This window comes from Emericellopsis atlantica (genome assembly GCF_019669845.1).
Source record: "Emericellopsis atlantica unplaced genomic scaffold F5Z01scaffold_5, whole genome shotgun sequence".
Lineage (NCBI taxonomy): Eukaryota > Fungi > Ascomycota > Sordariomycetes > Hypocreales > Bionectriaceae > Emericellopsis > Emericellopsis atlantica.
In genome coordinates this window covers 688,133-715,634 of record NW_025764707.1, presented here as the reverse complement: position 1 = coordinate 715,634, position 27,502 = coordinate 688,133, and the positions used below count along the sequence as shown (strand labels likewise).

General features: G+C 55.9%; 13 protein-coding genes across 13 annotated transcripts; 6 read left to right on the top strand and 7 right to left on the bottom strand.

Moving 5' to 3' along the window:
* Positions 1 to 274: 274 nt before the first annotated feature.
* F5Z01DRAFT_456964 (RNA dependent RNA polymerase-domain-containing protein) lies at positions 275 to 4,751 on the bottom strand. Its single transcript, XM_046259880.1, has one exon. The coding sequence runs from the start codon at positions 4,552 to 4,554 to the stop codon at positions 601 to 603; it is 3,954 nt and encodes a 1,317-aa protein (XP_046121112.1). The 5' UTR covers positions 4,555 to 4,751; the 3' UTR covers positions 275 to 600.
* Position 4,752: 1 nt separating this feature from the next.
* On the top strand, positions 4,753 to 7,912 carry F5Z01DRAFT_456992 (fungal-specific transcription factor domain-containing protein). Its single transcript, XM_046259881.1, has 6 exons — positions 4,753 to 5,228; positions 5,281 to 5,523; positions 5,577 to 5,817; positions 5,864 to 7,288; positions 7,343 to 7,458; positions 7,516 to 7,912. The coding sequence occupies exons 1-6, from the start codon at positions 5,123 to 5,125 to the stop codon at positions 7,611 to 7,613; spliced, it is 2,229 nt and encodes a 742-aa protein (XP_046121111.1). The 5' UTR covers positions 4,753 to 5,122; the 3' UTR covers positions 7,614 to 7,912.
* Positions 7,913 to 7,991: 79 nt separating this feature from the next.
* Positions 7,992 to 9,670, bottom strand: F5Z01DRAFT_617266 (RIO1 family-domain-containing protein; the record flags this gene model as incomplete). The annotated part of the gene is made up of 2 exons (XM_046260965.1): positions 7,992 to 8,099; positions 8,150 to 9,670. 2 exons carry the CDS (start codon positions 9,668 to 9,670, stop codon positions 7,992 to 7,994), a joined length of 1,629 nt encoding a protein of 542 aa, XP_046121110.1.
* A 1,020-nt stretch (positions 9,671 to 10,690) lies between these two features.
* F5Z01DRAFT_456995 (aspartic peptidase domain-containing protein) lies at positions 10,691 to 12,739 on the top strand. The gene is made up of 3 exons (XM_046259882.1): positions 10,691 to 11,383; positions 11,433 to 11,565; positions 11,614 to 12,739. Exons 1-3 carry the CDS (start codon positions 11,083 to 11,085, stop codon positions 12,491 to 12,493), a joined length of 1,314 nt encoding a protein of 437 aa, XP_046121109.1. The 5' UTR covers positions 10,691 to 11,082; the 3' UTR covers positions 12,494 to 12,739.
* Positions 12,740 to 13,143: 404 nt separating this feature from the next.
* F5Z01DRAFT_647920 (uncharacterized protein) lies at positions 13,144 to 15,151 on the bottom strand. The gene is made up of 2 exons (XM_046263016.1): positions 13,557 to 15,151; positions 13,144 to 13,500 (listed from the first exon to the last, which is right to left on the bottom strand). Exons 1-2 carry the CDS (start codon positions 15,070 to 15,072, stop codon positions 13,331 to 13,333), a joined length of 1,686 nt encoding a protein of 561 aa, XP_046121108.1. The 5' UTR covers positions 15,073 to 15,151; the 3' UTR covers positions 13,144 to 13,330.
* A 417-nt stretch (positions 15,152 to 15,568) lies between these two features.
* Positions 15,569 to 16,894, top strand: F5Z01DRAFT_456620 (uncharacterized protein). The gene has a single exon (XM_046259872.1). The coding sequence runs from the start codon at positions 15,942 to 15,944 to the stop codon at positions 16,860 to 16,862; it is 921 nt and encodes a 306-aa protein (XP_046121107.1). The 5' UTR covers positions 15,569 to 15,941; the 3' UTR covers positions 16,863 to 16,894.
* Positions 16,895 to 16,925: 31 nt separating this feature from the next.
* Positions 16,926 to 17,570, bottom strand: F5Z01DRAFT_633946 (uncharacterized protein; the record flags this gene model as incomplete). The annotated part of the gene is made up of 1 exon (XM_046262004.1): positions 16,926 to 17,570. The coding sequence occupies one exon, from the start codon at positions 17,568 to 17,570 to the stop codon at positions 16,926 to 16,928; it is 645 nt and encodes a 214-aa protein (XP_046121106.1).
* A 380-nt stretch (positions 17,571 to 17,950) lies between these two features.
* F5Z01DRAFT_456622 (uncharacterized protein) lies at positions 17,951 to 19,555 on the top strand. The gene has a single exon (XM_046259873.1). It carries the CDS (start codon positions 18,291 to 18,293, stop codon positions 19,323 to 19,325), a length of 1,035 nt encoding a protein of 344 aa, XP_046121105.1. The 5' UTR covers positions 17,951 to 18,290; the 3' UTR covers positions 19,326 to 19,555.
* Positions 19,556 to 19,799: 244 nt separating this feature from the next.
* On the top strand, positions 19,800 to 20,836 carry F5Z01DRAFT_671622 (uncharacterized protein; the record flags this gene model as incomplete). The annotated part of the gene is made up of 2 exons (XM_046264722.1): positions 19,800 to 20,200; positions 20,260 to 20,836. The coding sequence occupies 2 exons, from the start codon at positions 19,800 to 19,802 to the stop codon at positions 20,834 to 20,836; spliced, it is 978 nt and encodes a 325-aa protein (XP_046121104.1).
* On the bottom strand, positions 20,604 to 22,038 carry F5Z01DRAFT_456714 (uncharacterized protein). Its single transcript, XM_046259877.1, has one exon. It carries the CDS (start codon positions 21,882 to 21,884, stop codon positions 20,874 to 20,876), a length of 1,011 nt encoding a protein of 336 aa, XP_046121103.1. The 5' UTR covers positions 21,885 to 22,038; the 3' UTR covers positions 20,604 to 20,873.
* Positions 22,039 to 23,444: 1,406 nt separating this feature from the next.
* On the top strand, positions 23,445 to 25,071 carry F5Z01DRAFT_456893 (uncharacterized protein). Its single transcript, XM_046259878.1, has 2 exons — positions 23,445 to 23,882; positions 23,946 to 25,071. Exons 1-2 carry the CDS (start codon positions 23,676 to 23,678, stop codon positions 24,879 to 24,881), a joined length of 1,143 nt encoding a protein of 380 aa, XP_046121102.1. The 5' UTR covers positions 23,445 to 23,675; the 3' UTR covers positions 24,882 to 25,071.
* Positions 25,072 to 25,093: 22 nt separating this feature from the next.
* Positions 25,094 to 26,617, bottom strand: F5Z01DRAFT_456661 (general substrate transporter). Its single transcript, XM_046259876.1, has 3 exons — positions 25,719 to 26,617; positions 25,184 to 25,658; positions 25,094 to 25,119 (listed from the first exon to the last, which is right to left on the bottom strand). The coding sequence occupies exons 1-2, from the start codon at positions 26,486 to 26,488 to the stop codon at positions 25,259 to 25,261; spliced, it is 1,170 nt and encodes a 389-aa protein (XP_046121101.1). The 5' UTR covers positions 26,489 to 26,617; the 3' UTR covers positions 25,094 to 25,119; positions 25,184 to 25,258.
* Positions 26,618 to 27,204, bottom strand: F5Z01DRAFT_456660 (uncharacterized protein). The gene is made up of 2 exons (XM_046259875.1): positions 26,991 to 27,204; positions 26,618 to 26,936 (listed from the first exon to the last, which is right to left on the bottom strand). The coding sequence occupies exons 1-2, from the start codon at positions 27,107 to 27,109 to the stop codon at positions 26,747 to 26,749; spliced, it is 309 nt and encodes a 102-aa protein (XP_046121100.1). The 5' UTR covers positions 27,110 to 27,204; the 3' UTR covers positions 26,618 to 26,746.
* Between the last annotated feature and the right edge of the window lie 298 nt (positions 27,205 to 27,502).

The following is a 27,502-nucleotide window of genomic DNA, read 5'->3' as shown; positions in this document are numbered from 1 at the left end:
TGTTCAGGAGTCTTTTCTCGCGAATTTATAGCAAGTTAAAGACGTGGGATGTGACAGGGAAGGTTAAGGAGATGGTAGCGAGTGGAAAGGGAGAATGAAAGGTGAGGAAGAGGGATCGGAGGCAAAAGAAAACAGAGGAGAGAAAAGGTGAGAAGAAGTCGAACACAGAAGAAAATAGAAGAAAGGAAGGGCAACATCGGATGACCAGGACGCGTCACTCGAATATTGACTGGATAGAGGACCACGTTGACCACCGTGAATGACCCGCGAGGCAAAAGTTTCGGACGAAAAGCGGTCCAATCGTTCTATGATTGTATGATTGTATGATTGTCTAGGCTTCTTTCTAACGTTAGCTGGCAGAGAGGAACCCGTCGCCCTGTAGAGCGTCAGCATCTTCGACTCAGTCGTGGAGCGCCTGAAAACGATGCTCCGTCTAAAAATCAAGCCGGCCATCTTGCAGTTCATTATCCATTTTAACCGTCTATCGCCCAGGATCCTCAAATAGGCATGATCCAATCCATACGCCAAGAAATGAAATCCATATCCAGGAGCTGTCTCGTTGTTTGCGTCAGTGACCAGCACATTCGCAAAATCCCATCATCAGCAGTCGTCAATGACCGTGCCGACCTCATCCCAATCCTCGGCCTCATCCACCTTGTCCTCCAGATCAGACTCCGCAGCTGCAGCCTTTCGTTTCGCGGCGAGCTTGGCAATGGCCTTGCCGTCCGGCTTAAGCAGGGGCATCATGTACGGGACCACGGTAGACGCTGACGATCTCTGGTATTCGGGCTTATTCGAGATGACCTTTGCTTTCAGTGCAAGGATCTGTTTCCCTGCCATGTACCAGGCAAAGTCCTGTCGCTTGCTGTAGAACATGCGGAACGTAGCCGATGCCTTCAGTAGGCTCCAATGACTGGACGGCGCGGTCCAGTCGTCGTCGTCCAGTGTCTGGTAGTAGTCGACACCAAGGGGGACAAACCTATCGTGCAGCCCCTTGAGTTGCTTCACCACACTGTTACCCCGGACCCGGACTGGCGGCGCAATCCGGACCCATTGCTCGTAGTGCAAAGTCACCCTTTCCCTAAAGTCCATGTTATCCTGGGCTGAATCCATCCATTTCTTCTCCAGGTCATGGAGGTCGGCACGCAACGTATCCATTACGCTTTTGCGCGTAGTCGATCCGCGCGCGATCATCTCCCACTCTCGGTATACCTGACAGACGTGCTCATCGTACGCCAGAGGCTCCCGGGCCGCTTGTGCAGCACTAACATCCTTGAGGGCTCGGTACAGAGCTTTCTCGGCGACATCGAACTTGATGTAGTCCAGGACGTGCTTGTCCTTGGGCAGTTTCTTCCCCCACGCGTCGGATGCGCGCTCCTTTTCATATTCTGGGACGGCGTACGTTCTTGGACATTGCAGTCTTTCCTGGCGGAACCGGAGCCAATTATCCTCCGTAAACGTCGTGCCGGCCTTTTTCTGATCGACTAATTCGCCCAGGAGATTACTCATAAGCATCGCCTGCTCGCTATTAACGCTGTTCGTCCAGTATGTTAACTTCTCCTTATATTTGGTGCATTGGCCTAACAGCGAAGGCTCCATTGCGAACGACAGACCCTCGATTCGAAAGTCTTCACAAGCCTTGTCCATATCCCCATCATGGCCTTGGACAATGTCCGAAAAGCGGGCGCGATTTTTGGTCAAATACCCTTCCTCGACAAAGTCATATTTTGGAGGCGGGTCCGCGTTTTGGAAACTCCCCACGATCGACTGATCCCAACAGACCCAAGCCATGTCGCCGTCGTAGTCACCCCCGGACAGCAAGTCCGCCAGAGGCGTGTCGCCAGTGCTTGGGAAGACGACAACGTCCTTCAAGCGCCTGAGCTCCGGCTTCGACACCGCGCGAACTCTCTGGATATCGCTAGGAAAGTGAGCGGGCGACCGGCCTACGAGCACGTCCATCCCCTCGATGTTGGTATCCGAAAAGTCGCCCGCTTGAAACTTGGTGGAGAAGGAGAGGTGTATCTCGTCCGGCGCAAGAATGCCATTAAAGTCAATGACCATGTACGCATAGGCGGAGCAGGGCACCTGGATCTTCATGGAGCGTTTGAGGACCTCGGCCTTTCTGTTTGCCATCCTCCAGAATAAGTTCGATGTGTACTGGCATTTTGCGTCGAACCCAGACAGCAGTGTAGCACACGCTCGCTCTCCTTCGTCGTCCGGAACGCCGCCTAAGTACGGAATCTGTCCTTGCGACTGGCGACTGGATGTGGACATGAAACCAGCCCGTTGTAACCAGAGGAGCAAATCGCGACTGTCTGGCATAGCGTCCCGCAGCTCTGCCAGATCCGCACAGAGTCCAGTCTCAATACATTCCACAATGGTATTGGTCACGGTAGTAGGGTCCTTTGACTGGTGCGTTAGGATCGGGATGAACTGCTGATTCAAGTTGGCCGGACGCAGCTCCTTGGAATACGATCGAACTTCAAAAGTACGGTGATGCGGATCCTGGAAGTCGCAGTTCCATTTTCGTTGCGAAGGGTAAGTCTCAATCCAGATGGACTTTTCGAGCCCATCATCGTGGACATCCACGATCCACATGCCCTTTGCACTTCCGAATCGCCCTTGGAACGAGCTAGGCAGCTCATCTAGCTCGAGGCACTCGGCAACCTTCCTGGCCAAGGCTCGTGACATGCGAGCGATGCCGTCATTCATCACCGCGCCAGTCGGCGATAGAAGATCCTGTTCTTTGTGATAAATTTGGTTAGGCTCAAGTATCACGGTAGGGTCAGTCTTGCTGAGTCCGAGAGCTATACGGGAAAACAACTTCAGGAAGGGCTGTTCGGAGGAGCTCCGTGCGCTGATGGCCCAGTCGAGAAAGTCTGCATAGCTCAGCTTTGTTCGGCATTGTGGAGTGAGAGCTTCGTGGGCCGGTGGGATGGGGCAAGCCGGGTCTTCAGGCGGTCGGAAATGGTTGCCGTCGACAGCGAAGAAGTAAACACGTTCCTGGTAGTCATAATGCTTCTTCTGTCTGTTATCAGTGGGGTCCTTAGGTGCTTTGTCACTAAGGCTCGGCGATGCCGGCGTCTTGAGAGGGCTTGAATAAAAAGGCTTCCAGATGCGTCCAAGGAAGTGGTGGTCCCCATGAAGCCAAGCGCACAGATCCTCTGTATCGTTCTCATTCATGCGTGAGGGCGCCGGGATAATCAGTTTCAAGAACCGATCGCTCCCAAATCGCCTTTCGAGACGACAACTCATCTGCGATGTCAGGGGCCTTAGCTTCACTTGGTAACGAGGTCCACAGGGCGTTGTCGTCGGCACCAATTCGGCTTCTAAACTTATGCACCGGTTGTTCTTGATCTGGAAGTCCCTCAACGATGCCTGCCAGCAGCTTGCTTCGCTTTTTGCAGGCATGCCCTTGTTGAGAAAGAGTCGATGATCAGATAGCATGTTCCAAAATTTCTTTTGATCGCTCCAAATTTCTTCCCCGGGCTTGTACTCCATGTCAAAGTGATCCAAGTCGACTCCACAATTCATGGCAGCCCTAACGATCTCCCATGCGACGAATAGGGGCGCGTGGGTCAGCTTCGGGTAGGGGAATTTGGGCCAGAGGTGGCCTAGGTTGCTGGGCTTTCTCGGCGATGTGGAAAAGGAGGGCCTTGGGTTACCGATTGGTGGAACATGCTGGTCACAATGACTGGTGTCCTCTTCGCGGTCGAAAAGCGAAAAGGACTCGTTCAAAGCCTCCATATCCTGAGATCCCGGGTCGAACTCCTGGCTCAACCGGATGCCATCTTGCACAAACAGCTTATCTTCCAGGACCTTCCCGTGTTCTGCATCTGTGTTCTGTGTACTGAAAAGGGTATCGTCGGGTCCGGCGAATGAAAAGACATTAGTTTGTAACGAGTCACGGCTCGAATTAGCCGATGTCGTCGTCCCTAGAGAGCGATTGGAAATACGATGCAGCAAAGTATTCAGGCCCGGCCGCGGCAAGCGCTCCGATTCCTTTGATCGAACAGGGACATGGTCGATGCTGTGATTTGATTCATCTTCGCTGGGGAGGCTGCGCGTCCTCTTGGACGGTCCCTCGTGGTACTCATCAGAGATTCTCTTCTGCGTGCAAGGGCGATGGGTTCTTGTACTCATGCTCGTCGGCGACCTGTCGCGGAGGATGTTGTAGAGACATTGACGCAACTCGGCCCGTTCCTTCTCGCAGCGGGCACCAAGTGGGGCGCCCCGGCGAGACTGAGGAAGGGTGTCGACATTGGCGAGGGGCTTGTAGACCCATCCTCTCATAACCTGCTCAGCTTGAATTCTGAAGCGAACGAGTTTCTCAGATAGCGCATTCTTGCCGTGTAGTTTTTCCAATCGCGCGTAGATTCTATGTATAGACTTTTGCGCCGGTGTCTCTGCCAAACTCAATTGCGCAGATGGTGGCCGAATTGACTTTGGTCCTTCAATAGCAAGTCCATAATCTTCGTTCAACGAGCGCACAATCTTGTCGAGTTCCTCTCCTAGGCGTCGCGGCTGGATATGAGGATGGGAGGTCGAGGCCATCGTCAAGCGTCACTCGTGACGGGTCGCACGACCCCGGAATGTGAGTCATGCGGGCTGGTAGAAGACGGCCAGTGAGAGCCAGTAGTCGTTGAAGCTGGAGTCGGAGTCAATTGTTCGATAGGGCGTGGATTGATGAGGAGACGCGTAGCCCGACGCCAGTGAGGAGCGCAAACACGTGAGGATCAAGAGGGGTTCCTTCCGCGTTTAATTAATTAATTACAGCGATTAGCCCGTCGGGGTCCGAGCGCCTGCCGCCTAGGGGTTCCCCCACTGTCTCAGGCTGCCTGCCGGAAGAACTATGATCCTTGTTTACCCCGAAGGCGGCAACAGCCCGAGTTTCGCCCACTCCTTGTCCCCTCTATTGTCTTCACCTCTCGGTGTTCGGCATCCATAGCTTCAGGGTACTCCAGCTGCCCAGCGTCTTCAGCGAAAGCCATCACAACAAGCCAACAGTGGATGTGTGCGCGCCAGTGTTGTATCGCCCATGACTACGAGACCCACCTGTTTGCATGTTCATGACGAGCCAACAGCGCGTGTTGAATCGTAAACTCTATTGCTAGCCCAAGCCATGGCCGACAATGGTCAGGGTGACGCGGAGGAGCAGGTCTCAGTCGACCAGCTCACCCCGGAAGAAGCCAATCGCATCATACATTCTCATCGAAAGGTGCGCTACGGTATGTCACCATGTGCCTTGGAACAGCCAGTAGCTCACTTCTATGCTCCCAGGTACTGCGTGCTGGCCCTGCCGGCAGCGCAAGGTGAAGTGTGACAACAAGCAGCCTTGTGAGAACTGTGTCAAGAGAGAGCACCCACAGCTATGCTCGTACAAACCCAATCGCTCCTCGAACGGCAAGAGCACGTCGGTCTTACCAGACACAATCATCGGGAAGAAGCGAGCGCGGTCGTTCTCGGATGCTCGGGAAGCCAGTAGAAAGGTTGACCGACAAGATAGCTGGCCTAGGACAATGGGTACGTGACTCTGCTTTGTGTTCTTTTCCGCTCGCATACTGATCTTGGGACAGCTAGTCTTGAGGAGTCAGATGCCGTACCGGACCGGTACATGGGTCAGAACAGTATACCTGCGCTATTGCGCGAACAGTCATCGCCGACAGATAGGATGGACCGCGTCGACATTCGGCAAGACATGCGGCCGATTCTAGGATTGGAAACATCAGCTCCTTTTCCGCTCATGTCATCGCAGCACCTTAAACGATTGGCACAGGACATCTCGACAGAGCTGCCGTCTGATAGGGAGGTCTGGAAGTAAGTAATGCGGCCACCTACTCGGGACTTGACATTGACGCTTCAGGCTCTTCCACACCTACAAAGACATACCGCAGCCTTTCTGGGGATTTGTAATCGACATTGATGATTTCGAGGCGAAGCTCTTGGTCTATCTCGAAGACCGGTCACGCAATGCGACGTCTGCGACCAAGTCCACGAGTCGCGTCACCCCTTCATGGCTAGCTATCCTCTTCGGCGTTCTGGCCGTGGCCTCCCAGTATCAGGAGTCGCCTTACCATGTCCGCACGAGAGACTCGCAAAAGTACATCCAGACTTCGTTCCACTTTCTGCGGATGGGCAATTTTTTGCTCAGACCGTCATTTGACTCGATACAAGCTCTGCTGCTAACCAATTTTGTTCTCCTGAACGACATGAAGGCTGAAGCTTCGTGGGCGTTGACTGGTCTGGCTTGTCGCCTCGCGCAATCACTGGGCTTGCATCGACCGAGTGTACAGGACGGGCGGGAAAGCGCGCCGCCTGAGATCAAGGTCAAAGAGATGATTCGGCGGAAGCTGTGGTGGACAGTTGTCTGGCACGACACCCTTACGTCCCTGTCGTTTGACAGGTCACCGATGACCAACTTCCCCAGCTGCCCGATCCCCGTCAGCTCTCACGACGCCACGCCCAGCAACCTCACGTACCTCGAGACAATGTACCATCTCATCGAGATCATCTCACGCAGGCTGAACCCTGACATGCTTGTCAACGCCACTTACTTGCAGATTGTGGATAACGTTGAAGCGATCGAGAATCTGAGGATGAAAGCCTGCGCCCACATCCAAGACAAAGACATGTGCAAGACGGCACTCGACCGGCTTCAGTACTTCGCCATCCGCCTCCACACCTCTTTCATCATCTCGGTGGCGTGCCGTCCAGCCTTGCGACGAGACTGCCCTTTCGACCTTGCGCAAAGGAGAGAGCTGGCCAACAGATGCAAGGAGAACCTCACAGAGACGGTGCGCATGTTCCTCGCCATGCACCAGGTGTCTGTGATCCCCACTCGGAGCTGGGCGTTTACGTACCACGGGCTGTCGTCGGCACTGCTCCTCGGTATTCTCTGCGAGACGAAAGCTGACCCAGAAGTACGCCAACTTCAGGGGGATTTGATCAAGGCGCTTTCGGCAACCGCCGCCAAGGAGGCCACGCCGGAGCCGCACGTGCAGACAACGGACAAGGACATTGAACTGTCTGGCCCGCTATGGCGGGCGTTGACTGCTTTGAGGAACATTTATGAAAACGGTACCATTATGGGAGCACAGCTCAAAAGGGAAGGAGATTCGTCGGCAGGCGGCAGTGGCTCGCGTACGCCTCTCCAAGCCATTGCGGCTGGGCAGTACGGCATGCCTCACGGACAGTACCGCAGTTTGCCCACGGCGAAAGACCCTCGGGAGAGTGCTGCCATGGCCATGGCGGAGATGCAAAACGGTGCCTCGTTGCAGGAATTTGGCGGGTGCGAATCTCAACTCGAAACCGAAGCGAGAGCAGTTGACTGACCATTTCACAGAAACCCGTATGCACCGCACATTCCATCCAACCTCAACATGGACATCCTTGCTCCTGTCAACGCGGACCCGACACAATATATGGCACCGATGGACTTGTATGATACAATTTGGGGTGGTACGTTTCCTCGTATACAACCAAGCACAATGTCGAACGAACTGACCTGGCTGCTAGAATCACCCGATCCATGGAGCTCAAACATGGACGCTATGAATTTCGACTTCCTGGCGCAACCACCGCCAGGGCAGTCCCAGCAGCAATTCTACTTTTGACGAATAATGACGATCATGGACAACGTTTACATGTTTATTTGGGCATGGTGTAGGAATTGTGTAGCGGAGCGATTGGGCGTTTGTACTTTGATAGCATGAATCCGATAGGAAGTCATTGTTTGCCTTATGGGCACGTGAAACATCGTCAGGGCTCTCTTTGATCATCCAAAGCCCGTAGGCGTTCAGATCGCGATGGAGCGGGAGCAGAGGTTCTCACACATCGTGCTGAACCATCTGTCCCGCATCGCAACACGACAATCAAGGCTCATCATCCGATGGGGGTGCTGTAAAGGGGCACGGCAGACGCACGTGGTGAAGGGTTGCTTTGGTGCTGGGCGGTTTGCTTCTTTGTGTCTATTTTATCTTTCTCGGTCTCGTCTATTTCTTCTTGCGAGAAGTGCTGCTGACGATTTTCTTCTTCAAATGCTTCGGCATCTTCTCCTTTCTCTTCTCGCGCTTCGCTTCCTTCACAGCCTGTTTGTGTTGCTTTTGCCAGGTTAGTATTTCACGTCAAGTAAAAGAAGGCCGTAACTCACCTTCTTCTCATCCTTATCTTCGAATCGCTTTCCGCGCGGCCTGCTCGTCGAGTCGTCAAAGTCAGAGTCGTCGCTGTCCAGCGCAGCGCCATCGTCGGACTCTGTGCCCTCAGCGCTGTCGTCCTCCTGCTTCTGGCCTTCGTCCTGGCCCTTGTCGACGACAGAATCGGCGAGCAGATTGCTGTACACGAGATCCTTGCCGCCTCCCTTTTCCAGCTTCTGGCCGTCCTTCTCCACGTCGTAGACCTGCTCCAATGTCTGGGGGATGTACTGGTTGCGGAAAACCTCATTGTCAACTTGCATCGCATCCTCATCCCCCTCATCGGGGCGCGACTCGTAGAGTTTCTCGAGAGCCTCGCCCATGGCGGGCTCGTCAGTGGGCAGGTCGGCAGCAGTGATAAAGTCGTAGATCATGCGGTCGGTGAGCGTGTCGACGCCCTTTCTCCGGAAGAAGTCGCCAACATTCTTGATATCCATGCGCAGGAACTCGAGAGAACGAGGGTGGTCGGGCTCGACACTCTGCGACACGTCGATGATGTACAGCGTCTGCTTGTGGTACAGAATGTTGTACTCGCTCAGATCGGCGTGGACGAGACGGCAGACTTGGAACATCTTCCTCATCAAGCCGAGTAGCTGGATGTAGAGCATCCGCCACTCATCCTGGTCCTCGATCGTGGCGTCGCGCAGGCGAGGGTAGGCCCAGCCCTTGCGGTCGCCGAGGAAGCTCATGGCCAGGACGTGCAGCTTGAGGGAGAGAGGCTCCGGGGACGGGATGCCAGCGCTGTATATCCTCCGCAGGTTCCTGTACTCCTTCTCCGCCCACAGCTTGACCATCTTGCGGTTGTTGCCCTTGTCGAAGCCTCCCTTGAAGCGGTGCTCGCCAGTGATGTACCTCTCGCGGTCCTTGAAGACGAGGATGCTTGTCTTGTAGACCTTGATCGCCCTCTGGATGGCCTCGCCCTGGTCGTCGTGCGACACGGCGCCGTACACGTTGGCCTCTTTACCGGTACTGATGGCACCGTGCACCTCACTGACGACGCCGCGGTTGATCATCTGCAGCAGGATCATGCGGGTGCGCTGATCGAGCACCTGGTCGCTCGTCGCCCGGTCGGCCTTGTCCTTCTCCCTGTCCTCGCCTTGCTTGACATCGTCGAGGCGGATCTTGGCTGCGTGCTTGGAGAGGGCAGAGACTTGGTCGTCGACGCTGGCGAAGGTGTTGGCGGAAGGTTTCTGGGTATTCGATCGGGGTGCATTCATGCCTCGCTGGCGGTTGTAGTTCTTTGTGAGGTCGCCCGACTCGGGATCCCACTCCTCGGCGGACTCGTTGCCGTCAAAGATGTCATCGTAGTCGTCTTCCTCGTTCTCGTCGTTGGGCGAGGGGTCGGCGGGCGCGCCACGGTGCATCCGCACCTCTGGGGGGACGGTGTCGCGATCATAGCCCTGGTTGGGCGTGTAGCTGTGTGTCGGTTGGTGAGGGTCAGCCGGCGACGGCGCCGCTGCTGCTGGTTGTTCGGCTGACATTGTGATTGTTGGATGTGAATATTTTCAGGGTCGCGGTCGCGGGGTCGCTGATTATTTCTTGGAGGGGCGAACAGGGGAGGGGAGTGGCCCTGAGCGTCGAGTCTGGGCTCCGGTGGCTTGGGTCTTCTCTTCGAAAACCACTCTGCTTCAATAGTTCTGGCTCTCTGCAGGATCGGGTATTCCTTACAGGCCGCAAGAATAATATTGCTGCATGTAGATATATTACAGAAGTGAGAAAAAGACGATGAGTCAACATTCAAATGCAGCGTTCATGACGCAGAATGAGTCCATCAACGCTATCGATAGCGAGAAATTAAAATGGAGACACATCTCCCTGCCTGACAGGCGCGTCGACGCTTGCAACTTGAACACTCCGATCAACTCCCAACTGGATCCACGACTATCACGCCCCTCAGGCATCCCAGCCTTAGACACTCGATCGAGTCACAAAATGCCATGATGCTTTTGATTTTGCATCACAGCGAGATGATTCACCGCCACATCGTGGGGCTGAGCCTATGGGCCTCTGGTTATTCGTCCGCTGCAGTTCAACCTGATGGCGGAAGCCCGACGTGCTCACAAGGTTCACGCTCCACTTCTCTTCGATGACTCGTCATGTACCTCTCTCGCAAGGCTGATTCTGCACGATTCTTTGCCAAGACTGTGAGTGCACGCTTACACGAGGATCGGACAATGTACATTGCAATGGCGCCTTGATGCGGCGCAACCTGCTACAGGGGCGTGTGACTCTAAGCATGCAATGGACTCACCACTCGCCTCCACTCTCGAGCTCTCATTTCACCCAAGGAGCGGCACTGATGCCACTGGAGGAACTTGGGGAGTAAAAGTCCCGAGTTCGGCAGATCAATACCAGGGCCGGGACTCGAGGTCGCGTGAGAACGTGCACTCCTCAGTGAAGAAAGGTTCACACACAACCCGCACTTCTCGGAGCGACAGAGCAGCAGAGAGACTCGATGGACTCCCTTGGTAATACAGCAGCCCGCTCGTTGAAGACGCGTCGACGCGCGTTACGATCGAAACGCAATGTCTCAGAGTTCCCGTCTGCCCATGGAGCTAGAAGACCCGGCCTCCAATGAAGGGCCCATCTCAATTAAGCATATTTGAAAATGCGAGCTACAGCCTTGTGTACATTCCCGACCACCGGCTTCTCAGGGGAAACCGGCATTCCAGCATGCCTTGGATCAAGCGATCACACATGGCGATGACCGATGGATTGCTGGGCAGCGTGCTTGAAGGGAGAGCTGGATACTCTGTTGAAAAGGCTGGTCCATCGAGTCTCCTGTCCTGGAGGTCTTGGCCTTCAACTCTCGTTCTCCAGCTTCAGCTGCTCGTCTTGCAAGTTTCCGTGTCACTCGTTCCTTTCCTTGTTTGAGAGCTAGATCATCCCCACGATGAGGTTCGTTTCACTCCTTTGCGCAGCACCTCTGGTGTCTGCAAGCATCATTCCCGTGCACCAGGCTTTGGACTCTCGAGATGCGGTGGTAAATGAAACCGCACAGGCAGTGCCGAAAGCCAACAAGCGTTTCAGCCTTGGCGAGGTGCCAAACGTCGACTACAAGGGCGGCGATGCGCCTCTCGAGCTGATCAAGGCCCATACTAAATACCAGAGCGAGCTACCTCCATGGTTGCGGAGTGTGGTTGAGTCGAACCCTGACTTGTCCAGCAAGTTCAAGAGCTACCTGCAGATGGGCGGTATGTAACCGAGAAGATGGGGAGCAGGACGGCACTAACAAAGCTGCAGGAGATGCTGGCATGACTGGCACTGTGTCGGCGAGCCCTCCCGCTTTCTACGATGTGCAATACGTTGTCCCAGCAGACATTGGCACGCCTCCACAAAGGACGTTTCTCAACCTCGATACAGGTTCTTCCGATCTGTACGCATTCTGAGCTCAGAGTCGCAGACGGCAAGCTGACAGAAGTAGGTGGACCTTCAGTTCCGACACATACCAACCGCAAGTCCGTAACCAGATTCTGTATCGACCGCAGGACTCATCCACCAGCGAGCTTCTGAACGGTGAATCATGGTCCATCCGCTACGGCGACGGCGCGGAAGCGTCCGGCATCGTATACCAGGACCGCGTCGCACTCGGTGGCGTCCACTTTGACCAGCAGGGTGTCCAGTCAGCCGTGCAGGTCTCCTCTGCCATCTCCGGAGACTCCTTCTCCTCTGGCATCATGGGCATGGCATACACCTCGGGCGCCAACACCGTGCGCCCGACCAAGCAGAAAACGTTTGCCGAAAACATCCGCGACGAGCTCGAGTCCCCCGTCTTCACGGTCAATCTGCAAAAGGGCCGGCCTGGCAACTACAACTTTGGCTTCATTGACGAGTTGGAGCACACGGGCAAGATTGCGTACACCAAGATCACGGACAACGCGGCCTTTTGGAAGGTGCCCATTGCCGGTTACCAGGTGGGCGACCGGACGTTTCGCCAATACGCGTGGGAGGGCATCGTGGACACGGGCACCACCCTGCTCCTCGTCCCGGACGACATGGTCAACGACTATTACTCTGCCATTCTTGGGGCTCGGTACGACCCCAGGGTTGGTATGGTGGTCTTCCCCTGCGACGCGTCCGTCCCGGATTTCAAGTTCGGATTTGGTAACTTTAGGGGCGTCATTCCCGGCAACTACGTTCGCTATGGCCAGTACACCGGGAGCGACTGCTTTGGGGGGATCCAGTCAAGCGAGGGTATCGGCATGGCGATTATTGGGGATGTCCTTATCAAGGCGCAGCTGGTGGTGTTTGACATGGGTAACGGCACCGTGGGCTTTGCCAACAAGCAGCTGTCCTCTGATTGAGTTGCTTGATATCGGATTTTGAGACAATATGACTTTAGATGTGGTATGGTTGAGAGCGTCTCTTGCTTAGTGACATTTAAAGGTCGAAGACACTGCTGGACTAGTACTTTCCCGGCCTGAGTGCGCAGTTTGCGTTCCCTGCCGCAATGAGACTTATAGTTATGGAATGCGTATACTAAAACATACCCTGATCCGCCTAAGCCGTGTGATACTGCGGAGCAGTGTTCCGTCGCTCCCGGCGGTACTGGAGTGCGAGGTCACCTAGGTTCAAATTACCGTTGTCCGCGAACTGGCTCCCGGAGAGGTTGCGCTGCTGTGGCGTTGCTTTCATTTTCATGCTGGTCTATCTGTTCCACTTACGGTTCTGGTGACCGAAACGAAGCCTCACTGGTCTGCCCAACGAACCGCCTTTCCTAGGTTATAGTATCCACTGGGTGCACAGGACGATCTCTGATTTTTGGACCCCCCGTATCCTGCCCCAGATTTTCGCTTTACTTCACCTCACCACCACTGTGAGCTGGGGGACAGATTAGAGCCTGGCTCGGCGGACTCGCGGGAGCAACACAAAACATCGGCCTAGAGGACCTCAAGAGACGACGATGACACAGCTCATCACAAGCTGAACATCTACTAAGGCGCAAAGCGAAAATGTTTCTGAATTCCACTTATACTGACGTTGCTGTATATCCTGCCGTACCTTCCCCTTCAGGTCCGAACATCGTTTCCTCTCGTACCGTGATTAAATTTCCCAATTATTCCCTTTTCTAAGAGTGCCATTTTCATTAAAACAATATGCATACTATATACTATGTGCGCAACTTGCTCAATATATCGCATTCAGGTGCATTCAAAGACCATTTCTAAGAGCGACGTATCATTGGATGCCAGCCAACCTAAAGCACCGCTATCGCCTTGTGCCTTCAGCTTCATTGTTCTAGCGATCTTCACATATCGCTGGACCTCGGTCGGCCCGAGCTCATCAAGCTCCGTTCGATGATCTTGCACTTCTAAAACACTGGTTTTAGAAAGGGGAGAAAAGCTGGAATAGCGAACCTAAACATACCTGCTGTTGTTGTTGTTGTGGCCCGAAGCTTGCGGTTTTTGAATGACAATAGCAGCAACGCTCCCTCAGGAACATTCCCCCCATGGAAGCATACTCTGCCTATCTCAGAGGCTATTCGTATCTCGGATTGGGTTGTTGTATGCTCGGAGGACCATATCGAACGAAGTTCCTTCACACGGTTCGTCCATAACTTCATAGCCTCGAGATTCGCGAATTCTGGATAAAGATCGTGCAGCCCAGCCCCGGTGAGTTGTGCCAAGGATACGACGCTAGACCGCCCAGTATGATGCAAGATTCCCTGCGAAATATACTCTCCATTGTCATAATCCGGTTTCCCGAGACGAAAATCGAAAAACCCCTTTATCTCTTCGTCGAGCTTTGGGGCCTTGCTGTACTCCCGAAGCAGTGATTTGTCTCGAGCGAACTGCCCATGAGGAAACTTCCTCGTGTCGACCATGCAAATTTTGACATCAGAAGGGTCAGAGTTGAAATGCCGGCGTCTCCAGATCGCGTATTGAAGTACAAAAAGTAGAGAACTACTCCACGACATTAGGTTGTCAGTGTCTTCCCCCCCGAAACATGAATTAGTCAGATGCTTATGCAGCATTCGTGTTGCTCTCTCCCTTGGCCTTGAGAGGAGATCGCGTTTGCTGCCCAGCGATTCCGTGGAAATACTCTCCATAGAAGCTACGACATTTTTGTTGCTCCTGCCTAAGCTTGCATCATCGAACGCCCGGAATAAGTACCGCGGGACATCTGCAAGCCGGCATTGACCTGCTGCTGGATAGAATAATGTGGGCCCATCAGGACAGTTACCGAGCGCCGAAACCCAGAACCTAATCCATTCTTCTCGTTGTTTTCTCTCACTCTCGGATTTACGCTCACATCGTAAACGAAAGGCTGCAGCATAGCCATCGTCGGCCGCACGATCTTCATGTTCGTAGTATTGTTCGCTCTCGAAATCGGGGTCATAGGGCCACTCGAGACTAGCTTCGCCCAAGGGAATGAAATAGTTGTCGGAGTGCAGGGTACCAGAGGTATGGAGGGATTGGCTGTAGCACATCTCCAAAATCTCCCGTAGAACGTTGGTGTCATCGCCGGCGCTATTGAGAACATCGCGAGCAATGCTCTTGACCTTATCATCGAAGTGCGACAGCATCTTTCGCGCCAATGTTTCCTGAACTGCAAGGGACGTAATAGAAGCTACAAAAAAGCGTTCGCAGGCATCGCTGAACGTCTTTGTGATGCTTGCAAGAGCGTTGGCTCTTGTTCTTAGAGAGCTTAGTTGCGCGATGTCTTGGCTACTCAAAGTAGGACTGGCTTTGGCCAAGGGCAAGACTTCTCGTGCATGTGTGTTGGTAGCTTCGGCAGATTGTATGAGGGCTCGCAGTGCGTCGACGAGGATTATCTGATGTGAGCTCGCGCGATCAGAATCTGCGCAAGGCAACACGGTCGTCCCATGAGCGAGCCGCAATCCTTTGATTGAGTCGACAAGACTTGGAATGTCTTCCGCCATGGCTTTGTAACTCTGATTTGGCGAGCGTTTTTTGAAAGGTGTTGTATGTTAAATCCCAATTTCAAGAGCCATCATTCTTCCTCGGTTGAGCTATCTCCCCTTACTGAGTCGTTGCGGGGTATCTGATGTTGTCCTGAAGTGTACCGTTCGAATACTGCCTTGTGCACACTGTATGGAGACACTTTAAACTTCCGTGGTTCTATTTGAGAGGAAGCTGTGTATGCGCCAGACTGTAATACTAATTATACCGCCACACGGAGTCCATTACCTGAGTGCAAGGAACTTGGTCTCGGCAATATCTGCGCCACTCGCAGAAGTAGTTCTCCAGGGGGTTTCATTCTACCACATGATCCTGACTATGCACTTCTGTTAACAGAACAATTTCTGTAATATAGACACAACCCATCGTCAGCAACGAGCTACCACCTAACTCGATGCAGCACCGATACTCTCAAGGCACAGTATCCAGCTACGAGCATAAAGTTATTTATTATAAGATGTGTATTATGACTATAAACTCGCCTAATTTTGCGGTCATACTGTATGAACTTCTACACCAGCGGCGACGACCACCCAGAAGGCATAGGGTAGCCGTGGTCCCTGGTTTAGCAACAGCTCACCGGAGCTTTTACCCCACATACCCTGAACGCTTAACCCCGACAAGACGTCATGCTGTCAGCAGAGTGCATAGCCGATCCGGGGTCCAGGTCAGCAGAGCGCATGGAACAATGGCGAAGAGACATCGAACCCTCAAAGACTTTGTGGAAATTCCACAAAGCGCTTGTGTATATAAGTTGTGCGTATCTGCCCATTGGAAAATATGAAGCTCATCAACTCAGAGACCTCATAACGCAACCCTACAAGTCACAATGAAGCAGGACATCCTCATCCTGGGCGCTGGCGAGCTGGGCCTCGCCGTCGTGGAAGCCCTCGCCAAGCATCCCCTACACTCGCAGGCCAAATTGACTGTTCTTCTGCGCCAGTCCACCCTCGACACGGCTGCACCTGAGAAGAAGCGTACCGTGCACCACCTCAAGGGCCTAGGCGCGGACTTTGAAGGTGCCGACATGGCGGCGGCGCCTGCGTCTGAGCTCTCCGCCATTTTCAAAAAGTACGACACCATCATCTCGTGCTCTGGCATGGCCCTGCCACCCGGTACGCAGACCAAGATCACGGAGGCCGTCCTGGACGCTGGCGTCAAGAGGTACATTCCATGGCAGTTTGGCATGGACTACGATGTCATTGGCGAGGGCAGCTCGCAGGATCTCTTTGACGAGCAGCTGGCCGTGCGCAAGTTGCTCCGCGGACAAGACAAGACCACATGGACCATTGTCTCGGTGGGCGTGTTTATGAGTTTCCTCTTTGACCCGTGGTTCAACATTGTCAACATCAAGAAGAAGACGGTCAACGCGCTCGGGAGCTGGGATACGACCATCACCGCGACCACGCCGGAGGACATTGGTCGCGTGGTGGCAGAGGTCGTCCTCCATCCAAAGGAGCTCGCAGAGCAGAGTGGGATTGTGTATACGGCAGGCGATACAGTGTCCTACGGCCAGCTGGCGGACCTTGTCGAAGCGCGGTGCGGCACATCCTTCCAGTGCGAGCTCTGGGACTTGGAGGCCCTGAAGAAGGAGATGGCGGACAATCCTAGTGGTAGGTTCAAGTACTGGGACGCATTTGCGCAGGGAAGGGGAGTGGCGTGGCCACGGGAGAAGACGATCAATCACGAGCGTGGGATCGCCACGACTGATATCAAGACCTACCTTGAGAAGATGGAGTTGGACCATTGATGTAGACGGTCGCGAGTGTTGCGAAGAATTGAGTGCTTGTTGGCGTCGTTGGGAGTGCCGCTGTCATGGGACTGTCAAGTCGCTGGTGCATGTCTCGCACATGATGTGCAAATGCCGAGCTGTCTGAATGCTGGGTGTGCTTTGACGGTGCGCGTCCAATAGGGTGAGGGTGATGCGTCTTGAGTTGATGGTAGCAGACGACGCAAGCGGGAGGATGGAGGGTGTAGAATACCGGGTACGGCGGCGCTTATCGGGCTTCCTCTTATCAGCAAGCAACTCCGGTACGTACCCATGCGTAGCGTAGCGTAGCGGCTCAGATTGAAGATAACAGACCAGACCTTGAGTGCTTGCGGTCTCACGGATGCATCGGTGATCTTGCGCATTCCTCGCCCTGATTGCGGTACCAGCGGTTTCACCATTTGCATCAAGCCAGCAATTATGACGTTGGGCGCGACCCTGAACCGGATCTGGTTTCAAGGCGCGAAGCCGCTGGTGATGTCCAAACAAGCCTCCAAGGTCACACAGCCTGAGCATGTCAGTCTGGACTCCAGTCCCCGTCTGGAGCCTGGCGGATGGACCCAGGCCTGGGCTGAGACGGGCTACAGGGGGATGCAGCGAAGCCAAGCGCTGTAAGACGCTCAGCTCCAGGCTTCCTTCCCTCCAGTCCCCCAGGCCTGTGAACGTCGACAGCAGGAGCCCCGTGACCATCTTGCATTGCGCGATGACTGGAAATGGAGTCCAGTCCATGTCCCATCCACAACACAACTGAGACGCCAGACTTCTATCAATGCACCAATCTCACTCGTCACGGATCCGTAAGCCCATCGGCCTCGAGGCACTGCTGTGAACGACAAGGCTTCCCCGATTCCCCCTAGAGCGGGTGACGCCATGCCTAGTCACACTGTCGAACCGCATCCGGCCGCCGCCTTGAATCGCTTGCGCCACACAGAAAGCCGAGGGCACCTCCATGCGGCAATGCCACCATCATCGCCCAGGCCCGATTCGCGATAGGTGACTCACGGTCATGCGCCCTCTCCAGCGAGCAGCGTAATTCCACACCCTTCTGCTTTTATTGCACAATTCCGACCATATGACTCCCCATCCGGCCAATCACGCAACACGCGCCCTTGTCTCCGGAGTCCCACGGTGGCCGCTCTGCTTGTTTGTTCGCGTCCATCGAGCCCAGTAGTGGTCGGTACGTACTAGGCCAAACGCTGATGGCCGGCCGGAGCCTTATCGCCTGCCACACAGCATAGGCATCGATTCAATATAAGCCTAGTTCCTGTTCCCCTGATTGCTAGCAGGTCTTCCTCTGCTTCGCTCTCTGCATTCTTTTCAGGATTATCTGGCCCTGTTGTTTTTCATCACGACACCTACCGTAGACTGTTAACCCACTTCAGCACATCGATTTACAACACACCACCCACCATGGACATCACTATGGACACACCAACAGGCGACATTCCTACCATGTTACTAGGCGGGGATCGTCACTTTATCAATAAGCGAGAGCATTCTCAGCGCAGGCGGACATTCAACCACCGTCTACGGGCTGCAGCGAAGCAGTATCGCACCGAGCATCCAGATCAGCTCCCCTGCAAGAGTATCGGCTTCACCAGCCGCGAAGAGTGTCAGGACCTCAAGCGAGCCCAGCAGGATATCAAAGACCCGGCACGGCTGCGACAACACATCGAGGCGGATCTGCGCTGGAAGCATCACCAGGAGGAGAGCCCGCAGAGGCGGTCGAAGCGAGGTCGTCTCACCACCAACCTCAATCACGAAAGCTCCATCGAGCTCGCCAGGAGCAAGATTGAGCTACCCAGCGACCGAAAGCTCCAGCGATGTCCCAGCCTAGAGCGGCAAGACGCCTTTTGCGACGCCCGCACCAAGAGTCGCGTCCAGGTTGTAAAGCAGATGGCGGCGGGACCCTTGGGGGATGATGCGCAGGTTGCCGAGCTCTATCGCATGGGTCTTCTCTACGACGAGCAGGATTCGCAAGCGCAAGCACAGACGGACTCGGACATCCACCTGAACGACATTCAGCACGAGGCGCCTGCCTATTCGATCCGCCCCGCCCGTCGTCGCAGCCACCACAAGTCGAGGAACGGCGACCAACAATACAACGAGAGTCTCCCCCTTAACCTGTCCTTTGCCGACCTGGGCACGGACAACGACCTCGCCCCGTACTTGGCCTCGCAGGAGGACAACACCAGCAGTGCCTCTTCGCAATCATTTACACACTCGCGCCGGGCATCGCAACAGACGGCGCCCCTGCGCGTCATCTACGAACTCGCCACATCCCGTCCTTCCTTTGACGTCGATACCTCGCAACCCCCCGACCTCATGAACGACTCGCTGTCCGACTACGACTGCTTCACCGACAGCGAGCTGGACGACTCGCCCTCACAGCGGGAGGTCCAGGATCCTGCAGGTCCCTGGGTGTTGCTAGGCGACGACGATTGATCAGGCCAGTGACGGCGATCCTCCGAGGGAGGATGTGTACAGCGAGTGTACAGTGGACATGTTTGAGTATTTACACGTGTCTTGTGTAGATCTTGCATAGCGAACGGAATTGGGAAATTTGGCGTTTGGTATTCAATTTACTTCTTTTCTTTTCCTACATGGGAGTGTCTGTTCTCTGATGATTGATTGATTGCAACTGCCGGGTATTATGTATTAAATAGGTCCGGTGTCCACGACGGAATCCCGAGCGGGGCCGCGTGGTTCCTCCGGATGGATATGGAGTAATAAGACGAAGGCACCGTAAAGTCTCCGTAGAAAGTGCCCGGGGATTGAATTGCAGAGCTTCGAGGGATATAAGTTCCCCAGGGAAGCCCGTGGATTTCTAGTCATATAATCATTTCAAGAACCCCCAATCTGCTCTTCGGTCTCCTAAATTGAAGCAGATCCTCTGCTAGCCTCATGGTCTCTCTCAAAATGTCACCGACCCTCTTCGACGTAGTCATCATCGGCGGTGGCCCCGGCGGCCTGTCCATCGCCACAGCTCTCGCACGACAGACACACACGGCCGTCGTCCTCGACTCGGGGCGGTACCGAAACGCGGTGTCCAAGCACATGCACAACGTCCCCGGGTTCGACCACGTCGACCCTGCTGAATTCAGGGCCAAGGCCAAGGCCGACCTCGTCAAGCGGTACAAGAGTATCGAGTTCCAGACAACTGAGATCAAGGAGGTGAAAAGGGCTGACGATGGCACCTTTGAGGTATCGGATGGACAGGGCGCCGTGTGGCGCGGTAAGAAGCTCGGTCTGGGAAGCGGCGTGCGGGACCGGACCGAGGATGAGGTCAAGGGATACGAGGAGTGCTGGGGACGTGGCATGTACGTCTACACTGATCCTCCGTGTCTTGAGAGAGCGGCGATGCTAACGGCAGAGATAGCTTCCACTGCCTCTTCTGCCATGGCTTTGAGGAGCGCGGCACAGAGACGGCTGGGTTCCTCGTCAACGACATGATGACGGCGCCCACGAACCCCATGCCACCCGCAGACATGATCACCCACGTCTCGCGCATGGCCAAGCGGCTGGCGAAGAACGTAATCATCTACACAAACGGCCGCGCGGAGCTGGTCGACGAGCTCAAGGCCAAGATCCACTCGTCCAAGATCATCGTCGACAACCGGGTGATCGACCATCTCAGCCTGGTAGGCGAGGGCCCTCACGTCAAGATTACCTTTGAGGACGGGACGACCAAGACGGAAGGCTTCCTCGCGAGCCACCCCAAGGTCGAGCAGCGCGCGGGCAGCCTGGTCGAACAGTTGGGGCTAGAGATGACGCCGGGCGGCGACATCAAGGCCAACCCGCCCATGAACGAGACGAGCGTCAAGGGCGTGTTTGCGGTGGGCGACGCGGCGACGCCGATCAAGAGCGTCATGCAGGCCATGTACATGGGCATGTTTGCCGGTGTGGGCATGGTGACGCAGCTGCAAATCGAGCTGGAGCTGAAGGACGAGCTGTAGGCCGGTCTGCCGGGTATTGAAGAATAGAGAAGATTCATTAGTCCAATCGCAACCCATCCCCAGCGCCCAGCTCGACGAATTCGTAGTCCGGCGCCTTGCCCTCTTGTTGCCGCATCTGCTTCTCCTGGTGCGCCACAGCCTCCTTGACGGAATACTGTACCCGCCGCAGGAACGGCGCGATGAGACCGCCGCCCGTCTTGACCTCGTCATGCGTCGCGATCCAGTACTTTGCGCCGCAGGCGCTCACGGCACGCAGACCGTTGAGAGCCCCGAGATTGAGCTGCTTGGTCATCCAGATACTCACGTCATGCAGGCCGTGGAGCAGGGCCAGCGCGCTGACGCCCGACGCGGACAGCGCGAGGAGGTCCTTGCTCTCGATGCCGTGGGGGGAGTAGATGATGGCCTCGGCGGCTCCCTGGCCTGCGAGGTCAAAGGCGATGAAGACGGCGGAGTGGTAGTAGAGCGCGTTGCCGGGGGTGGTGACCCTCCCGATGGCGAGCCAGGGCGGCAGGCTCCCGACTGTCAACCTCTTCCAGTCGACGCCGTCGCCGAGGGCAGGCGTGGTGACGACGGTGTCAAAGTGCGCCCATCCTCGTATGAGGTCGGCAGCGACGTCGGTGGCGAAGATGGGCGTGGTCTGGGGTAACTCCTCCAACGTCGCTCTGTGACAGTGGTCCGTGAACTCGTGCGATATGGCCACCAAGTCGATCATACTGTCGCCTGTGAAGTTTCCGTCGGCCCGTCGCGCCTCGAGGTCTCGTAGGATGACATTTAACTCCGCGATTGTCGCGACGCTGGGGGGCACAACGTGCCATTGGGTGCTGAACCAAGAGGCGACGTCACTCTGGGGTCCCTGCAGCCACGGGTCGAGGAGGACGTTGTAATGTGTCCGACCGCTGGGAGGGACTGCTGACGACGGGTAAGGGATCTGGACGAGCCATGTCGTGTCTGCGTTGAGGTGTATGAGCAGCGGTCGTCGTGGCTGCGCGTGCAGGCGGTTGGCCCAGTCGTCGAGGTCCTTGACGTGGATGTGCTGCGCGCTGGTCATGACTGCAGTAGCAATGGGATTGTCTCCAAGGTCGCCTGGGTTAGATAGTTGAGCTGCAATGAATGAGCGCGAGAGCGGCGCGACAGCAGCTCGCGAGAGAGTGAGGCGGCGAGGCCATAGACCAGCGCATCATAGATTCAGGGTCTGGTGGTGAGTGCGGGGAGGATCGTGCTAGCGGGGTTACTTCCGTTTGCACAGAGAACATGTCGTATTCGATGTATCTCCGTTAAGGCGATGCGCCGCTCCCCTGAGTGACGACTGAGGGATGCCTAACTTGAACTTCTGTGTGAACCATGATCCTGCAATTGTCAACTTCCAATCCGCTCAACCAGAGTCGCAGGTCTCTCTCTCCGCACCATGTCTGATTTAAAGGAGCAATTGGTCAGAGGCGCCACACTTGACGCTATTGTGTCGCCAGCGATAGCTTGAAGAACCGACATCTCTAGGGCCGATCTGACAGGGCTTGAGCTCAATGACGGCACACTAACAATCTCTAGTACAATCTTGCCCCTCCACATGTTAGTGCGCCGTTCAAGACCTTGACCACCTCCGCTCGACGATGTCCATCTATCAAATCACCGCGCCGCAGGATGCATCGGCCAAAAGTTCATCGTTCATCATGAATAGCTGATGCCGGCAGAAGACCCCTCGATCATTATCCATCAAAGGGCCTGAACGCAGTCACCCTGTCCTTTCTCCTCCGCATCCAGCTGCCCCGTCACCAACCAGCCGAGGTCACAAAGACACAAACGCCGACTCTTGCTTTTTCTCGCGATCCACTCCCCGGGGGACGCAATGACAATTTGACACCCAGCCCGGCGCGCGGCCAACGGCAGATCTGCATATCCTCATTAATCCCGCCGATCCCCAGGCGCTAGGGACTGAGACACACATATCCTCCTCCGCTCTGCTCGGGCAATTTTGCTGCCTCTGGACATGGAGCGCGAGCCAGCAAAAGCAATCACGTTGGTCTTGCCACTGTACGCGTGAGGAGAGATGAGGAGACTGCTCTTGGAGCACTGCACGAGCGCGCTCTGAACTCCAAACCAACTTGTTGTCGGGCATGCACTAGGTGGACACGACTACCGTATATCTCCGGACCGTACAGGATCCGGCACTTGTCATCACAGATTGGAGAAGAGAAAATGAACTGTCTGTCAGTTATCACACGATCCCAGATCTCACATGCGAACTGGCCACTTGGGCTCCCTGGCCCGCGACCACGTCCACGGTTCACCCAGGTCCCACAGAGACCGTCGTCAAGGCCGAGAGTGTCAAACAGATGGGAATCTCAATCGCAATCTCAACTCCAGTCACTATTCATTTAGATTGATCCAAGCTCAGCGGCAGAGCGGGAGGGGCTGAGACCCGCACACATCGGCTTTCCTTGCAGACAGCACCGCGTAGTGATGCCAAGCTGTTTGTCAACTCTAGCGCCATGTACCCAAGGGTGTCCCGCGCGGATCTCCAGCGGCGACAAGAACATCGGGAGATGAGGGCACAGGTAGGGGGCACGACGATGTGGCCCTATCCTGGACTCCTGAGAGGACAGAGTGCGGACGGCCGTCCAAGACTAGACTCGCATCGCCAGCCGAGACAAACTGCACGACCAACAGCAACTCGGCTAGTCTATCGACGGCTAGGTATAATAAGCTCTCGACATCCCCGTTGAATAAGTCGATCGCCTCTCCCGCCATCCGAAGATCGTCTCTCTCCTCTTCTCAGTCAGCTGGCCCACTCTCTTTAATCCCCCAACTGCCACTCCTCTCATCCTCCTTAGCGGTCAACAACATGAAGTCGACAACTCTCCTGGCGGTGGTGAGCACAGCGACACTGGCACTGGCGCGCAAGTGTCACGATATCAAGGTGCCCGTCTCCATCTCCGCGGAGAACATGGTCTTCGACCTCGAGCCGCCGACCACAGAGATTGACGTGACCAACTTCTATCTCAACCTGGCCCAGCAGGGCGCCAACTTTCCAGGCGCACTCACAACTGGTGTAAGTACCCCTGATACTCCTCAGCAAGCGAGCCATCAGAAGGGCTGACACATAAATGGACAGACCGCCAAGGTATCAGGGCACTACGTGCTCCAGACCACATACTGCGAGCCAGACGACGGCCCAGGCCACACCCTCCAGGTCATGACGCACGGCGTCGGCTTTGACAGGTCCTACTGGGACCTCCCCTTCCAGGCCCCCAAGTACAGCTACGTCGCCGAGGCCGTCGATGTCCACGGCTACTCGACCCTGACCTGGGACCGCCTGGGCGTCGGCATGTCCACGCACCCCGACGACACCGTCAACGAGACCCAGCTCGCCCTCGAGGTGGCCGCCCTCAAGGCCCTCACCAAGCGTCTGCGCGCCGGCAAGGTCTGCGACATCCCCACGCCCTACCACTCCATCGTCCACCTCGGCCACTCGTTTGGGTCCGCCATCACGTACAACCTCGTCAACGACGACCCAAAAATCAGCCAGGGCATCGTCCTCACCGGCTTCAGCCAGATCTCCGACTTTCTGGGCCAATTCGCCCTCGGCGCCAACTTTGTCCCCGTCCGCGAGGTCGCCGCCCTGGCCGCACGGTACGAAGAGGGCTACATCGCCGCCGGCAGCGCTGTCGGCGTCCACATTGCCTTTTTGCCCCCCGGCGGCGAATTTGACCCGGATATTCTCGATTTTGGCTTTGCACACGCTCAGCCGCATACCACGGGGGAGCTCCTCACCGTCGGCGTCGGCACGGGTGAGATCAATGCCTTTGCCGGCCCGTGCATGATCATCACCGGCGAGCGGGACGTGCCCTTTTGCGGCGGTGACTGCATGGGCACCGCGCCCGTTGATGGCAAATTTGACAACCTCATCCAGGCGTCTGCACCCATGTTCCCCCAGGCGTCTGTCTTCAACGCCACTGTCGTGCCAAAGGCGGCGCACGGGTTGCACTTTGGGTACTCGGCCCCCGATGTGTTTGCCACCATCCTCGACTTCCTCGGTACGCAGGTGTAGGGACGCTGGCGGCTTGTGGAATTCAAAAATACCCCTTTCTATTTCTTCTCGTTCATCATTGATGGTGCCTACTTCATGTAGGCTTGACGATATGTAATCCTTCGCGTACATATTCTCATATCGCTGGCCATGGAAGTATTCCCTTACCGCTTAGGTAGATAATAAAGCAAATAATTAATCTTTACATGGATACTAATGCAAGCCCCACGAGATGAAATCTCTCGGCTGTACGGAGTACCTGGCAGCAAGACACGATCAGACATGCATACACATAATCTCACAGAAACATACGGACCACTCACTCGAACATGCATATGAAACACGGCTGGGTCAGCTGACGATGGAAAGAAACAGCAACTTCATTCTCATCTCCTCCTTCAGACACTGCGAGATCCCTCCCCTATTATCCCCTCGTTCCCAACAGCGTCATCTCCCTTGCCGCGCGCGACCTCGACGCGGTAGACCTCCTCGGCCGTCCTCGTCGTCAACCGGCCAAAGTGCCGCAGAGGGGCGCCGCTCGCAAACAGCTGGTCGACCTCTTCGAGCGTGCGCCCCTTGAGCTCGGGGATAAAGAGCCAGGTGAGCGCGACCATGAAGAAGTTGGTCGAGCCGTAGATGAAGCCGACCTTGCCGCCGAGGTTGGCGTACTGTTCGTTGATGAGGTACGGCACGGTAAAGGAGGTGACAAAGGTGGTCAGGACCGAGATGACGCACGCGAGCAGGTTCGTCTTCTCCTTGACGCGCAGGGCGGCTGCTTCGGAGACGATGACAAAGGATCTGTACAGACACGGATGAGCATGGACAGCAGAGGAGAAGAAGAGATAGGTCTTGGCTTACACAGGCGCCCAGGAGAGGTTGTAGAAGAAGGAGAACATCATGAGCGACGTCACAATCAGGTCCCTCTCGTGGACGTTGAGGCTGTCCTTGGGCATGGTCCCAATGCCGCCCATGACATACAGCCACGCGCCCATGAGCGAACCGCCAAGCAGCAAGACGGGTCTACGCCCGACGGCATCGACGTAGAACCACGTAATGGCCACGGCGGTGATGCTCACAACGTTGGAGATGACATTGAAGAGAAACGCCTGCGACCGGAAGCCCTGCGACTGGTAGAACAGCACGCCATACTGGGAAGGGAACGCCTGGCCGGTGATCTGCTGCCCCAGCATCGCGAGGATGGCGACCCCCGTCCGGGTCCTGTTACTCGCGTCAAAGACCTCGCGCCAGGTGCCCCTTTCCTCGTGGGCGTGGGCGTACGCGATGGCTTCAATCTCCAGCTGGATGGCCTCCTCACCCTTGCCGGCCCGTAGCTTGCGCAGCTCGACCACGGCGTCCGCTCTGCGGCCCCGGCTCAGCAGCCAGCGCGGACTCTCTGGCAGCAGCGGCAGAAGCGCAGAGATGACGGCGGGCACGAGGAGCTGCAGCCCAATGGGGATCTGCCACCCCTTCCGGTCGGGGATGTGCTGCGTGCCAAAGGCGATGAGGGTGGCGATGAGCTGGCCAAACACAATCATGACCTGGATCGTCGAGCCAAACATGCCGCGCAGCACGCGAGGCGACGTCTCCGCCTGGTAGATGGGCACCACGACAATGGCCATGCCCGTCATGCCGTAGCAGATGATGCGTCCGACGGTGAACTGCGCCGCCGTCGTCGCCGTGACCTGCAGCACGGCACCGCTGTCCTGGGGATCAGTACTTGCACAAGAGAAAAAAAATGGTAACTCTCACATGACAGACGCGATGCAGAGACCAAGAATGGCCATTTTGCGGCCCCATCGCTCGGCAATCCATCCAGCGCCGATGCAGCCCTAGTAGAGAGATAACTGGTCAACCGTCTCGTTCCAGTCCAAGATCGAGCACCAGGTTCAAGCACACACAATCGCCTTGCCAAAGAACGGCGTCGCCGTCATGACGCTCGACAGCCAGCCCGGCAGCGCCCACAGGCCCGTGTCGGGGTTGTACGCGCCAAACTCGCGCTGGAAGCTCTGCATGGCCTGGACGCCGGAAAAGGTGCCAACGTCGTAGCCGTAGTTGAGCGCGCAGCACGCGAGGTAGCTGCCCTGTCAGACATGGTTCATTCATTCTGGGGTTCAAGAGGCCAAGTCGTACAGCATGATGAAGACGAGCATCTTGTTAAAGTGCCCGAGGCGCGCGCGCGCGCTAAGCCGCTGCGGACGAGCAGACACATCGTCTTTGGCCATGGCTTGCTCGTCCGCTGCTGCATGCATGCGCAGATCAATTCAATTCGGCGTCGGTAGGGCGCGAGACGATGTGGCTCATCACACAAGCTGGACGTCGTGAGGTTCAATGGTCGAGTGAGGATGAGGCAAAAGATGAGGGGGAGACGAGACGCCCGGCTTCCTGCGAGTCGAGTCGAGTTTTCTGGGTTCGCCGCCGCCTTCGATAGCGCCCCCCCAACTAATAAGGTAGATGGAATAGAGCCGAGCCCGACAGCGTCATTGAGCGGAATGGCGGACTTCCCCTCATTCTCCCCAGGTCTGGTCTGGTGTTCGAGAATCGCTCATCCTCCCTTGCGAGCACGCAATACGTGAGCCCATCCCTTCTTCCCATGCAGTGCCTCTCGAGACAGCGAGTCTTTTCAGTTTGGGGCTGCGGTCTCG

Coding starts and splice junctions, on each gene's coding strand:
- F5Z01DRAFT_456964 (XM_046259880.1), bottom strand. CDS start 4,554: ATGGCCTCGACCTCCCATCCTCATATCCAGCCGCGACGCCTAGGAGAG.
- F5Z01DRAFT_456992 (XM_046259881.1), top strand. CDS start 5,123: ATGGCCGACAATGGTCAGGGTGACGCGGAGGAGCAGGTCTCAGTCGAC. Junction 7,289..7,342: donor TCGTTGCAGGAATTTGGCGG/GTGCGAATCTCA, acceptor ACCATTTCACAG/AAACCCGTATGCACCGCACA. Junction 7,459..7,515: donor GTATGATACAATTTGGGGTG/GTACGTTTCCTC, acceptor CCTGGCTGCTAG/AATCACCCGATCCATGGAGC.
- F5Z01DRAFT_456995 (XM_046259882.1), top strand. CDS start 11,083: ATGAGGTTCGTTTCACTCCTTTGCGCAGCACCTCTGGTGTCTGCAAGC. Junction 11,384..11,432: donor GAGCTACCTGCAGATGGGCG/GTATGTAACCGA, acceptor ACAAAGCTGCAG/GAGATGCTGGCATGACTGGC. Junction 11,566..11,613: donor GATACAGGTTCTTCCGATCT/GTACGCATTCTG, acceptor TGACAGAAGTAG/GTGGACCTTCAGTTCCGACA.
- F5Z01DRAFT_647920 (XM_046263016.1), bottom strand. CDS start 15,072: ATGGCGGAAGACATTCCAAGTCTTGTCGACTCAATCAAAGGATTGCGG. Junction 13,501..13,556: donor CACAACAACAACAACAGCAG/GTATGTTTAGGT, acceptor CCAGTGTTTTAG/AAGTGCAAGATCATCGAACG.
- F5Z01DRAFT_456620 (XM_046259872.1), top strand. CDS start 15,942: ATGAAGCAGGACATCCTCATCCTGGGCGCTGGCGAGCTGGGCCTCGCC.
- F5Z01DRAFT_456622 (XM_046259873.1), top strand. CDS start 18,291: ATGGACATCACTATGGACACACCAACAGGCGACATTCCTACCATGTTA.
- F5Z01DRAFT_456714 (XM_046259877.1), bottom strand. CDS start 21,884: ATGACCAGCGCGCAGCACATCCACGTCAAGGACCTCGACGACTGGGCC.
- F5Z01DRAFT_456893 (XM_046259878.1), top strand. CDS start 23,676: ATGAAGTCGACAACTCTCCTGGCGGTGGTGAGCACAGCGACACTGGCA. Junction 23,883..23,945: donor CAGGCGCACTCACAACTGGT/GTAAGTACCCCT, acceptor ATAAATGGACAG/ACCGCCAAGGTATCAGGGCA.
- F5Z01DRAFT_456661 (XM_046259876.1), bottom strand. CDS start 26,488: ATGACGGGCATGGCCATTGTCGTGGTGCCCATCTACCAGGCGGAGACG. Junction 25,659..25,718: donor AACCTCTCCTGGGCGCCTGT/GTAAGCCAAGAC, acceptor GTGTCTGTACAG/ATCCTTTGTCATCGTCTCCG.
- F5Z01DRAFT_456660 (XM_046259875.1), bottom strand. CDS start 27,109: ATGCATGCAGCAGCGGACGAGCAAGCCATGGCCAAAGACGATGTGTCT. Junction 26,937..26,990: donor ATGCTCGTCTTCATCATGCT/GTACGACTTGGC, acceptor CTGACAGGGCAG/CTACCTCGCGTGCTGCGCGC.